The sequence below is a fragment of the Centropristis striata genome, chromosome 1, assembly GCF_030273125.1.
Source record: "Centropristis striata isolate RG_2023a ecotype Rhode Island chromosome 1, C.striata_1.0, whole genome shotgun sequence".
Lineage (NCBI taxonomy): Eukaryota > Metazoa > Chordata > Actinopteri > Perciformes > Serranidae > Centropristis > Centropristis striata.
In genome coordinates this window covers 14,132,738-14,147,189 of record NC_081517.1, presented here as the reverse complement: position 1 = coordinate 14,147,189, position 14,452 = coordinate 14,132,738, and the positions used below count along the sequence as shown (strand labels likewise).

The 14,452-nt window shown below is 37.0% G+C and overlaps 1 protein-coding gene and 1 long non-coding RNA gene across 2 annotated transcripts; both read left to right on the top strand.

Annotated features, from left to right (window-relative positions):
- Window positions 1-1,604: 1,604 nt before the first annotated feature.
- Window positions 1,605-2,434, top strand: LOC131970917 (uncharacterized). Its single transcript, XR_009394324.1, has 3 exons — window positions 1,605-1,716; window positions 1,813-2,142; window positions 2,304-2,434. It is a non-coding gene; the product is annotated as an uncharacterized LOC131970917 (long non-coding RNA).
- A 27-nt stretch (window positions 2,435-2,461) lies between these two features.
- LOC131972619 (Fc receptor-like protein 3) lies at window positions 2,462-14,451 on the top strand (the record flags this gene model as incomplete). Its single annotated transcript, XM_059334262.1, has 10 exons — window positions 2,462-2,519; window positions 2,991-3,251; window positions 3,942-4,023; window positions 4,126-4,183; window positions 5,656-5,897; window positions 6,047-6,085; window positions 6,888-6,990; window positions 7,071-7,210; window positions 12,246-12,317; window positions 14,403-14,451. Coding segments are annotated over 10 exons (1,104 nt in total), but the record flags the coding sequence as incomplete, so codon positions are not given.
- Window position 14,452: the final 1 nt, after the last annotated feature.

Here is a 14,452-nt window from a genome sequence, read left to right as displayed (position 1 = left end):
AAAATTCTAAATTCTAAAAAAGTTGTGACGCTGTGAAAAACATGATAAAAACAGAATGCAATGATTTGCAAATACTTTATACCCTGAACACAAGCTATGTGTCATGTCCACAAGTAGTAATGTGTCATGTCCTGTAACCATTTGACTACCAAGGTGCTCCATGCAGCTTTTTTAAAGGTGGAGCTCTAAAAACAGACCGTGCACTACCTGCCCAGCACCAAGACAAGGTTCATATCTAGCTAGTGAACATAGTGGAGCACCAGGTCAGTTATTTCCCACAGATTCACTGGCTGATGCTGCAAATATCTTGGTTTGAGAAGAGCATGTTTATATATCAGAAATGTAACTCAATACATTTTAACTAGGATTAATTAGGTGAAATTCCAAAGAAAAAAATAGGTTTTACACAGCTGTTATTGAAATGTCTACCCTTGAACTAGAAATGTGCATCAACTAAAGTTCATTTTTGCGGGTGTTCTTTATAAATATCAGTAGTTGTGTCTATTTCTCTCTCTGGAACACGTCTGTTTCTGTGATCTGCTTGTCACACTGTTTGCCCACGCCTCAGTGTTCTGCTTTTCTCTACAGTTTACACTCTGCAGCACCCTGAACACAGAGAGAAAAGCAACCAAGCAAATGTTTTATGTACCACACCCTTCTTCAGCTTTGGTCTCTCTCAGAGAAATGTGCTAAAGTAATGTTCACTTAACGTAAAATTAAAGAAATAAAATTAAAACTTGACTTAAAACTTTTTTTAAAAACCTAACACAGACTTAAAAATGTAAGAAAAACATGATACACAATAACTTTTAAACTCTGTTTAAAGATAAAACTGCTTCAACACAAAAAACAAGACAAGTTCTTCCTATGAGATTATCTTTGTCTCACACTGACCTGAAGTGGTAAAACATGACAGCATGTTGTTATGATGTAGCTTCACACACTGAAGATTTTTCTCTTCTAATGAAGTCGTCTCTTGATGTTGTTATGAGTCTGACTGTAGTTTTTTTGCTCTGTGTTACAGTGGTACAGAGTCAGAATGGTTGGGGAGTGACTTACACTTCTACTGAGATCTGTGCACCAACAGGATCAACAGTGGAAATGAGCTGCACCTACAGATACCCATCAAGAAGTAACCCTTCAGTTACAGTTGATAAAACATTCTGGTATACTAAAATGTATGGAGGTGAACATGTGGATCTGACAACAGACTCAGAATACAAAGGTCGTGTGCAGTCCAGTTGTTCTAATAACATCTGCACTCTGAGAATCTCAGACCTCAGAAAGAGCGACGCAGCTGAGTACAAGTTCAGGTTCTTTACAAACCAACCAGGTGGGAAATACACTGGTGAACCTGGAGTCACTTTGTCTGTCACAGGTAACACTTACATCCACATGTGGATCATTTCTAAAAGCTCAACACAATATGAATGAGTGCTGTGTTGATTTGTGTTTATATGCATTTTTATTAACAATTTTGTCTAAAATATAATTTCTGGTTTTTCTTCACATATGCAGATCTCCAGGTGTTGACACACTATAACAGGCTGCAGTGTGACAGCAGTTGTCGTTCACCTTATCGTTATCCCTATGTCTGGTACCAGAATGGACAGGAAATTCAGGAGAAGAGCTCTTATTATTTATACGGCTTTGATAATCGACACAGCTATTCATGTGCTCTTAAAGGATATGTGGACTTCCCTTCTCCTTCAGTGTGTGAGTTTACTCTGCAGTCTTTCACTAACATAACACCATCAAGTGAAGCCTTATCACTACATGTTTCTTTAACTGGCTTCTCACTGACTCTTTCAGGTGTCTATGGTAAAAACTGCAACAGATTGACTTACACTGACGAAAGAATCTGTGCCTCCAAAGGCTCTTCAGTGAAAATATCTTGCACGTACAACAAGTACAATTATGGTGAGGCATCAACATTCTGGTTCAGGAAGAGTCCATTACGACCTAAGGACCTTGTGGTAAACTCTCAGTATGCAGGTCGTGCTGAGGTTGAAACAGTGAGAGGACGCTCCACTCTGACAATCTCTGAGCTGACAGAGAGCGATTCAGCCGAGTATCACTTCAAATTCAAAACACCAAGCTCTGAATGGAGCAGTTCACCTGGTACAACTCTGACTGTCACAGGTACTGATGAACACAAACTGAAGTCAATACACTAACACAACACATTTAAAAACATTGAACATATTAATAACGATCAGTTGTATGTAGCCTTATTGCTGCTGTAGCATTGCTCATTACTGATTTTTTAAAATTGTTTTGTTGTGTCTTGTTCTCGTCTCCAGAGCTCCAGGTGCAGGTGATCAGAGTCTATCAGTCCTTTACAGACCTGAAGTGTCACAGCAGCTGCAGTCCAGCTGGTCGTTCTTCCTTCATCTGGTTCAAGAATGGAGAGAAATTCAGCGAGGGAGAGACAAATTATTATAGGGGCCGGCTTAATTCCAGAGACGACGTCTCTTGTGCTTTGAAAGGACACGAGGAGTTCCCCTCTCCTCCAGTGTGTGAGTTTGATTCACCATATCAGGAAACACACACACACACACACACACACACACACACACACACACACACACACACACACACACACACACAGTGACATTTTATTGTGTTAACTAGGTTAAGGCATAACTTCACTTGCGATGCAATAGTATTATTTATAGAAGTAAAAAGCAAAACTACTACCAGTACAAAATTCATTGTAAGAAAAGCAATATTAAGATATGCTGAATGTTGTGATTTAACATTTTTCCAAAATAAAACTCAAGGTTCACTCTCCCCAAATAATTACGTACAGTCTATTATGTAGACTTAAGCTGAACTTTAAGCTAAATTATTCATGAGAGATAATAAGGAAGTGGTCAGCACTCTGGACATCTACCATGACAAATAACAGGGAGAGTCTAAAAGAACCAAAAATAATAACTAAAATAGATTGTCTATATTTTCTAATCTTTAAGCCTTTTCTCCTCCAGATGCTCCAAGACTTCCCTCTGTGTCAGTGAGTCCCTCTGCTGAGATAGTGGAGGGCAGTTCAGTGACTCTGACCTGCAGCAGTGATGCTAACCCAGCAGCTAACATTACCTGGTACAAGGAGAATGAAGACTCAGTAAAAGCATCAGGACAGATCTTCACCATCACTGACTTCAGAGCTGAACACAGTGGGAATTATTACTGTGAAGCCCAGAACAGCAGAGGACGCCATAACTCCACTTTACATCTGACTGTTGCAGCAGGTCAGTTATTTGGATTCACCTACATTTACCTGTAAATTCACTGTTACTCTTCATGTCCCTCACACATGCTTGACTTGACTTGCGTAATGTCAGCTTCTATCAGGTTGCTGTTTCAAATAAATCAAACTCATCAACCCATTCATGCAGGCTACAAGCCTTCTTTAATTTCAATGCACTAAAACATTTTTTGTTTGTCCATAGGATATGGTTAGTCAGATAACATTGAGCTAAACTCACGTTAAAGCTACAGTTGGTAACTTGTATATAAATGTTTTGGTCATATGTGAACTTTAGACCCTTTTTCTGTTAGTAAACACTTTGTAATTTCGTGTGGGCGGAGCTTAGCTGGAGGCAGAGGAGAACAGACAAGAATAATGCCAGTGCATGTTTTTTTTCAATGGCTGAAGAAAATAGAATTTCTCTGAATATGTACAGTCTCTCTTTTCTCTGTGACCACAAGTGTTATTGGAAAAAGTTAACATTAACCAACTGAACTGTTGTCTGATTAACGTTACCTCCGGTGAAACAGGCGGAGATTTACACCTGATAGAGAAACAGAGTGTAAAGAGAAACTCCTTAATGATCATGTACAGGACGTGACAGATTTTATGTTTAATTATCAGTCGCTCATGAACCCAAACAACCTTTAATTCCAAGCTTACTGTATTCTGTTTGATCACTGTTTCTCAGGTTCGATGAAATCAGTCGCTGCAGGATCACTCACTGCTATTTTTCTGGCGCTCATATTCCTCGCTGTCTTCCTACTGATCAGGTGAGCAGTTCACTTTTACTCTGACTACATCCAGTAATGCTTCTGAAACTCAGTGAGTCATTCAGTAATTTCATTTGATTGTTCATTAATTCTCCTCTCCAGACGAAAGCGGTCTCAACAAACCACCAATCAGAGAGAGAGACCAGACAATAAAGCTCAGGTGAGGAGGAAGAGGTCAGGTGAGGGTCCACTCTCACCTGGAAACTCACCTGACTCGTTCTTCATGTCCCTTTTTGGACACTTTCTAAACCTTCTGTGCCTACTCTCCCCTCTCTTTCTCTCTCTCTCTCTATCTTTTGATAAACCCTTTCCCACATGTCTGTGTCACAGCCTTGTTTTCCTTCACCCAGTCATTCTGTGTCTTTAATTATAAGGTGCTGACACATGAACACTGGTGTTAATATTTTGGTTGATGCATAAATGTTAAGGTTTTGTTAATTAAAGGGGACTAACCCTTTAAAACCTGAGCCTCAAATTTTCCGCCTGGACTTTTTGTTTATTTTGACCATAAAAGGGTCAGAAAATGTCCTGTGAGTGTTTTTGCCCATTTTTCCTGAAAACTTTCAGTTGCACTTATTTACAATTTACTGTATTCTAGAAGAGTGAAATAATTTGTTACATATATGCATTAGTACCTATTTTTATATTTTATTCAGTTGTACATACCCCTATTTTTTTACTCCAATTTTTTAAATACATTTTCTATTTCTAATTGTACATATCTTTATTTTATTTTACTCCAACCTTTACTACATTTTATATTTCTAATCGTACATATCTTTATTTACTTAAGACTTGCATTTTTATTGATATTGTTGTAAATTTAATGTACAGTGTTTTTTACTTTTTACCTGTATTGTTTACAGAAGTACTTATTTTTCTATTCTTATACAGCAGCAACTGTAACAAAAATCAATTTCCCCCTGGGGATAGATAAAGTATTTCTGATTCTGATATTGATAACAGTTTTAAATAATAATTTTAAAAAAACAGAATTTGATTTCAGAGATTTAGTAGGGAAAAACAATGCAATTGAGGAAGAGTAACGGATTTTGCATGTAAAACTTGAAATTTGAAAAGTATAAAACTATTCACTATTAAATGTGAGTCTTTGTCTTTAATTGTGCAAAATTATAAAATGGAACTATGTACAAGAGTTTTTCCTCTCAATCCTTGGACTTTATCGCCCTCTACTGGTGACTTGTAGGAATTACAACTACAAAAAACTGAAACGAATTCAAACCTGTGGTTCATCTTTTGATCCCACAACAGAGAACATGAACTAAATGTTGAAACCAAGGAATTGTAGCATGTGGTGTGTAAATGTAGAATTAGCTCCTTACCTTTTAAAGCAGCAGATTTTTTACTATATGGTTAGTTTGTGTTACAAGCCAGTAAAAATATTACTTAACCTTTTTCGCCACATATTTTTGTGCATACAAACACAGTAGCAACACATCCACAGATAGTTCGACAGTTTTGTCTACAAGTGATTTAATGAGACCCAAAGAAGACACAAGTGCCTATAAACATTATATTATTACAGCTTTCACTACTGTTGATGCACGGAGCAGCCGTCTTGGATGTTGCACCATAAGTAGCTGAGCCCTCTCTGTGTTGTTCCCCCTTCAGGTTCATATGGATGCAGTGTATGACAGCCCTTCAGCTCCAGTACAGAGAAGTGCAGCAGAGCAGCAGGACGACCTTTGCTATGCCAGCGTGAGCTTCACTAGAAACCAAGAAGATCCTCTCTACTCCAACATCAGGCTAGCTCAGCCCCTCAGACACAAGGAGGAGGAGGAGGAGGAGGAGGAGGAGGAGGAGGATGTGGAGTACACTGCTGTCAACTTGAGGAGTGCCAGTGCTACAGCAGAGTGAGTCCACGAGGAATTTTTATTTGTTCAGAAACATTTTATTTCTGATTCATGGTGTCTGTTATTTTTAAAAACCTGTTCTGAGTTTATATCTTTTCTTTTTCTTTTTCATCTTTATGATTCTCTGATTATGTGTTTTTCATACACAGATCAAGAAGTCAAAAGGCCGTGGAGGATTCATCTGAACTGTACAGCAAAGTCGTCAAAAAACCAAGAGTATGAACAGGAACCTGTGGTCTCTTAAACAGAGTTTACACACGTATGAATGTGAGGTTTGAGTTTTCAGTTGAGTTTGAGTGGAAATACCTTATTAACAATTTAAATTAATGCTTGGTTGTAATTTATAAGTCAACAGAATTAGTTTTTTTTGTTTTCTAAGGAGCAATATCTTACTGCCAGTGCTGTCTGACTCTTTACTACAATATTTATCTGCTTTCCTTTTTTCAGTTTCAAATTTTGCGATATTACATTTTGCATATTATCTGCTGATTTTCTCGGTTTTTACTTCTGGTGCATCCCAAGTAGTGTTTAGTTTAGGTACTCATTACATCTTAAATGTGTTTTTTAACTGTGGTTTTGTGTGTATTTTATGCATGTGAATAAAAATTATTATGTTGATTGCCCTGATGTATAATGCTTAAATAACCAGATTTTTCTGTATTAAATAAAGATTTTCTGTTAATAACTTGTTCCAACTGTCAACATGTTTATACATGGTGTACAATGTTTGAGTTATGAGGGAACCATGGAGACCTAAGACCAACAAAAGTAAGAGTTTTGGACATATATAAAATAAAGTGTGAGATTATCATCTCTGAATGTGACTGTTTTAAGTGATAGCAAAGGTGTAAACAGACGCCTGAAAACCAGCCTGCACTGACACTTTGTCATGTGACTCACAGCTTGCAGGTTGAGCTGGTCTCTGAAAGTCTTCTCCTTTGTTGCACAGCGGTCATAGAAGTTTGTTCCTCTTTGTTTCAATGGTTACAGGTTTGGTGAGATAGAAAGCATCCGAGTTCTTCATGAGCGTTTCTGTGCCTTCCTCAACTTTAAGAATGCCAACATGGCTGCCAAAGCCCTGGACAAGCTGCAGGTGAGTGATAAACAAACATGATGTGATGTTTCTCATCTTCGATTTCATCGTCTGTGTCCGTTAACTACTGTTTCCTCCAGGGGGTGGAGATGGGGGGCAGCAAGCTGGTTCTGAGGTACCCCGACCGTTGGATCCAGAGCACCATGCCTTCCATCCAAAGGAGCAACACCAGCCTCAGCCCCAACACTGCAGGAACACAGCAGAGCTCAGCTGCCACAGGGTACACAGCAACTTATTCTCAACATGTGTATCTGTGGTGCTGCTTTCTCTGTCCACACTCTGTCTAAACTCATACTGGTCCTATACAAAGTGAGGACATGTTTAGAGTTATTTTAGGGTCTTGGTTAAAGTTAGGGTAAAGATTCATGTTAGACCTGTTGGTGTGACGTTTTGTGTGATATTTGGGGAATGCTTATTATCATTGATGATACCAAATATAATATAATATACTATAATGAACATATAACACATAAAATCTGATTTAAATAGTTTTCTTTCCTGTGTTTTGTTTTTAACTATTTTCTTTTTGTTTGCTGTTGTAATATTCATTTTGGCCACTAGATGCTGAAGTGCACTGCTACCCCATGTTCTCAATAGGATTAAAAATATTCATATTTTTCTTTATTCCTCCATGCACTCTAAGCAAATGGTGAAAATAATTTGGATCAGAAATTAAAATGAAAAGGATTTGTAGTATAGTAATCACCCTTTTGCTTTCTAGGTAATGTATTTCTTTTTAGTTTTCTTTTTCTGTCTGCTATTTTACTATCTCTAGCTGTGATAACTGCCCATGACTTAATGTCCCTCTGCCCTTACCCAGAGGATCACTGTTCACTCTCTTCACTACATTAACCCAAACAAGTCTGACCTTCAGAGAGCCTTGAGTTAATCTACAGTCCTCAGCTGTGATGCAACAGTGCAGCTATGCTAGAAGGAAAAGGAAGACTAATAAAAACTAATAATAGAGTTTCATTTCCTCTTTTAATTTACACTTACACAGAAACTATAGTGAACAGTTTACATTATATCTCTAGTTATAGCACAGGTATCATATGGACTGGGCCTGTAATTGAATTGGACCTGGCTTGTAACATTTCCAATTTAGGAAATTAATGGATGATTTGCTAAACAATTTGAGAATCATTTCTACATTTAAACTTTGAAACTCATAGTCTTAGTTTGCTGAGTTATCTTTGCATACTAATGATGTAAAGAGGAAGACAGGCTAGACATGGTGAAATGTATGTATTTCCTACTTTACTGTACCAACCACACTTTAAAGATGAACACTGTTTATAAAGGCCACATTCTCCTTTATTAATGTAGAAATATTTATTGTGACTTCCTGATAAACAGTATTTCTCATGTATGTGATCTACCTGCTGGTTCCACAGAGACGTGAGCAGCAGCGATGAGTTTAACAGTTTATAGTTTTGATATCATGCTCTGCGGTGTGATCCCTTCTCTTTCTGTAAAATGAAGTAGTTACAGGAGATCTGTGTGTGTTTTCTCCACCAGCAGCATTTCTGTGCACTTAAAGACAGTAAAGCTGTGTCTGAGTGGATAGAAGCACTGATGATACATGCATTAACAAAGAAACAGTCCTCTAATTAATTTGTTGAATGAAACGTATCTCTCTCTGGGACTTCTTTAGTTGTTCTGCCGTCCTCTAACTCAACGTTACTCAATATTCCTATCCATTAAAATACATGTAGAGGCTGTCTGCTCTTTGGAAGCATCATTAATACAGGGAATACTTGAGTCTGTATCTTTCATGTCACGATATATAAATAACTGCAGGATTTGCACGGTGCATAACAAAACTTAAAGTTGCATTAATGGATTTCTTTATCTATAGGTTCTATATGACTTTATAATGTGAAAGGAGTTGCTTGTACAACCGAGATTACATTTACATTTAGTCATTTAGCAGACGCTTTTATCCAAAGCGACTTACAGGGAAAAAAAGGGGAATAATCAAGGTATAGTGCAGAGTCTGGATTGCCTTGGACGAACGTTCATTGGAAGAGTGCAACGGTCGTGAGGTAGCATATGCCTGAATCAGGGCGTTCAAGTAGCTGGGTGCATAACCGGAGAAAACTTTGTAGTCCAGCATTAGAGATTTTAATTTAATGCAGGCTCTCTCTCTCTCTCTCTCTCTCTCTCTCTCTCTCTCCCTCCATCTGCCCATTTGGTATTAAATCAGTAAAGTTATGAACCTCCTGAACAATGAGCTGAAAGCAGCCAAAAACATTTTAGAGCTGCAGGAAACTGCAGAATCAGGTGATAATTCACTGTGGCTTAAATATTATAACATCCTAGTTAAAATTCGATTTAAATTTCTGAAATTTAAACGTGCTCTTCTCAAACCAAGAAATCTGAATTTGCAGCATCAGCCAGTGAATCTGTGGGAAATAACTGACCTGATGCTCCACTATGTTCACTAGCTAGATATGAACCTTGTCTTGGTGCTGGGCAGGTAGTGCACGGTCTGTTTTTACAGCAACTTTAGGAAATTAGAAAATTAGGGGAAGAAATGTTTTACTGTTTTATTATAATTTCCATTTCTAGCCTTAAAATATAAATAAAAATGTACTTTCATATTTTTTGAGTTTGAGCAGTTTTATTTTTTGTGGAGACAGAGCAGCACTTCTTACTACACTGTAGTACATACCAAGACATCAGAACAAAGTTCTTTACTAAATGAGATGTAAAGTCCCAGACTTCGCTTCCCTCTCTGAGCAAACTAAAATGCAGCATATATTTGGTGAACATGGTATCAGCGCCACAGAAGCAGCAAGATATGTGAGCGCCTGTCACAGCCTGAGAGAAAACCAGCACAACACATAGAACACACACACTCCTCTACTACACAATATTACTGCTGACACAGTGTCTCTTTATTTACTAGAGTTACTTAATGAATTGTATATTTGTCATTGATTTGTCTCACACATATATTTTATGAAATGAAGAGAGATGAGCAGTTGTGACAGAACTTTTTCAAACAAATATTTATATGTATATATATATGTATATATACATATATATATATATATGTATATATATATATATATATACATACATAATATTTTTTTACCTGAACTTTTAAATGTTTGTGTTCCTTATTGTTCAGAATAAATATTTTGTTTGCTCCGGCTTATTTTCCACATCTCCTTCATTTATGTAGTTATGAATCCAGTAAGCTCAGAATGCATCAGTCATCAGAAGGATTTTACTTTGACAAATATGTTTGGTTGAACCAAAAAGCCCACTCAGTGACAAACTATGAATTGTCTTAAAGTCAAGAGTTATTTTCATGTTTTGAAGAGATGATTTGAAACGAATCAGTGTTGAAAAATCACATCAAAAGGTTTTACTCAGCACCTTCTTTAGTCAGGTGTCTTTCATATCCCGACTTCCACATCATCTGAATGCAGAATCTCAACGTCTTTATAAGGCAAATTATATTATTATTTTTGATAGATGGACTCAAAGATGAACTGATTAAAGTTTGCAGGTCAAAGGTCAAGGTAATTTCAACCTCACAAAACATGTTCTTGGCCATAACACATGTACAAAATTTCACACAAATGACCACAATAATGAAGTGATGACATTTAAAACCAAAAGGTCATTGTCAACCTCCGCTGTGACATCATAATGTTCTGACAAAACACTTTTGTCTTTATTCAACAGCTTAACTTAGAAATCTGTTGGGAATTTAAGATACCTCTTTTATAAATAAATGATACCTTGCACAGGGTGTCAAATATGTAAATAAAAGGGCGTTATCATAAATGCTATCCCTCCCATAAGGATATCAGATATGTAAGGATGAACATGAACACTTGTGAATCTCACGGTCCAAAAGTGTGGTTAGATGGCTATCAGAATAATCAATAATTATCATAAATAATTATTAATTATAAAAGATGATATGACTTTATTTACTCTAAGTCATACAGATCAGGGCACCACTCTGTAAAACAGAGAAAAATATAGACAATTCACCTAAATCAGTCTCAAGTTACTAAACTATCAATTTGGAACACTGATTAATAACTTAATACCTATAATCAAATTACCATATTTATATTTAATAATCGTTGAAGGAATTTGGAATTATTTTCCATAGAAGAGTAGATATATCGTTTATAGTGTACAACATCAACAGACAGCATTTGTGTTCAAAAAGGTATTTATTCTAAATAAACAAGTAAAAGCAATAAACGCACAATTCTATGGAGTTTAGAGGTATACAAAGTCTAATCTAATGTAGGCTTACAAAAGTGTGTGTGTGTGTGTGTGTGTGTGTGTGTGTGTGTGTGTGTGTCTGTGTGTTTGTGGTAAAATACCCTGCTGTGAAGGGATGGCCTGGCCATGTGTTGCTGTGTGAGCTGCTACAAACTGTTTGTTTAAAGCCAATCTAAAATATATTGTGTGTGAATCAGTGTGTAAGCAAGTCAAAAAAGTTAGTAAGGTAAGTTTGCATGTCCGTCTGTGTAAAGCAAGATTAACATACATGATAACATAAATGATTTAGCTATACCAATATCACAACAATGATACCTAAACACATACAGTATATAAACCAAATAATTGATTTCAGGTCAAATCCTTTGTAATTTCTTATCTAAGCCCAGTTACATTAGTTTATGACATTAGTTACAGGTGTCATAAACGCAAGGCATCCTGGGAGAGAGGCATCTCTCTGTCCCTTGTCAGATGCCTAAAACGGAGGGGAGATCTCTGGCTGTTTCTTATCAGAGAGACAAAATGGAGGTGGATAAAATGCTGCTGCATCTTAGTCCACATCAGTTAAAGTCCACAAATGAACCCAAGACTCAATTGTGGTCCAATCACGACAAACCGAAGGGGAGATTGTGATCATATTTCACATTTGGTCGGACACTGGATTAGTAATCTGGGTTTAGTCATCTTTTGTGCTGCTGGGTCGAAGATGTGTGTGAAGCGTTTAGAACGCTAACAGAGAGTGATGTGATCAAAGTTAGAACGTTAGGCGTGCATGTTGCAGCATTTTAATAATCAGCAGTCATTCCTCTGCCAGTGCATACTAATGATGTAAAAAGGAAGGATACCAGGCCAGACAGTGTGAAAAGTATTTCTCACATCTGTACCAACACACACTGTCTTTAAAGACCACATCCTCCTTTTTTAATGCATAAATGTTTATTGTGACTTCCTGATAAACAGTATTTCTCATGTATGTGATCTACCTGCTGGTTCCACAGAGACGTGAGCAGCAGCGATGAGTTTAACAGCAGCAGCGAGTGGATTCGTTGTCCTCCTTCTCTCTGTACAAGGTACTGCACGTCAACATTTATATCGTAAAGCAGTTAGTGCACCTCAGAAATAGACATTTAAAAAAAATAGTTTTGATGTCATGCTCTGTGGTGTGATTCTTCTCTTTACAGGAGATCTGTGTGTGTTTATAAACTTAATAAACATTTTGCATCATTAAAGCTGTGTCTGAGTGGATAGAAGCACTGATGATACATTCATTAACAAAGAAACAGTCCTCTAATTAATTTGTTGAATGAAATGTATCTCTCTCTGGAACTTCCTTTTATTGTTCTGCCGTCCTCTAACACAACGTTAGTCAATCTGCCTTCTAACATGCCCTTAAATGGAGAAAATGTGATGACGTATCCTCTATGTATAAACATTAAAGTGCATGTAGAGGCTGTCTGCTCTATGGAAGCACAATTAATACAGAAAATACATGAGTCTGTATCTTTCATGTCACAATAAGTAACTAACTGTAGGATTTGCACGGTGCATAACAAAAATTCTAAATTCTAAAAAAGTTGTGACGCTGTGAAAAACATGATAAAAACAGAATGTTATGATTTGCAAATACTTTATACCCTGAACACAAGCTATCAAATCCTCATACTGGGAAAGTTTCAGTTTATTGGTTCATTACTTTTTAAATTACCTTTTACAAAGCGTCCCAACTTTTTGGGAATTGGTGTCATATCATTTAAGCCACAGTGAATTATTACCTGATTCTGCAGTTGCCTGCAGCTCTAAAGTGATTTGGCTTCTTTCAGCTCATTGTTCAGGAGAGAGAGAGAGAGAGAGAGAGAGAGAGAGACTGTTATGTATAGAGGGCCTTTATTTCAAAACTACTATATGCCTTATTTATAATATTGTATATATATAATACAAGCCTTTGTACAGTGTAAGTACAATTTTCCAATTTTATTATTATTATTATTTTTACCCCTATATTTTCTGTTAAGATATCTATCTATGCTTTTTGTTCATGTCATACTTGCATTGGCAATGTTAACAATGAATCCCATGCCAATAAGAGTGTATTGAGTGAGAGAGAGAGAGAGAGAGAGAGAGAGAGAGAGAGAGAGAGAGAGAGAGAGAGAGAGAGAGAGAGAGAGAGAGATCAGGATGTTGTAGTAATGTGTCATGTCCTGTAACCATTTGACTACCAAGGTGCTCCATGCAGCTTTTTTAAAGGTGGAGCTCTAAAAACAGACCGTGCACTACCTGCCCAGCACCTAGACAAGGTTCATATCTAGCTAGTGAACATAGTGGAGCATCAGGTCAGTTATTTCCCACAGATTCACTGGCTGATGCTGCAAATATCTTGGTTTGAGAAGAGCACGTTTATATATCAGAAATTTAACTCAATAAATTGTAACTAGGATTAATTAGGTGAAATTCCAAAGAAAAAAATAGGTTTTACACAGCTGTTATTGAAATGTCTACCCTTGAACTAGAAATGTGCATCAGCTAAAGTTCATTTGGGCGGGTGTTCTTGATAAATATCAGTAGTTGTGTCTATTTCTCTCTCTGGAACACGTCTGTTTCTGTGATCTGCTTGTCACACTGTTTGCCCACGCCTCAGTGTTCTGCTTTTCTCTACAGTTTACACTCTGCAGCACCCTGAACACAGAGAGAAAAGCAACCAAGCAAATGTTTTATGTACCACACCCTTCTTCAGCTTTGGTCTCTCTCAGAGAAATGTGCTAAAGTAATGTTCACTTAACGTAAAATTAAAGAAATAAAATTAAAACTTGACTTAAAACTTTTTCTGAAAACCTAACAAAGACTTAAAAATGTAAGAAAAACATGATACACAATAACTTTTAAACTCTGTTTAAAGATAAAAACTGCTTCAACACAAAAAACAAGACAAGTTCTTCCTATGAGATTATCTTTGTCTCACACTGACCTGAAGTGGTAAAACATGACAGCATGTTGTTGTGATGTAGCTTCACACACTGAAGATTTTTCTCTTCTAATGAAGTCGTCTCTTGATGTTGTTATGAGTCTGACTGTAGTTTTTTTGCTCTGTGTTACAGTGGTACAGAGTCAGAATGGTTGGGGAGTGACTTACACTTCTACTGAGATCTGTGCACCAACAGGATCAACAGTGGAAATGAGCTGCACCTACAGATACCCATCAAGAAGTAAC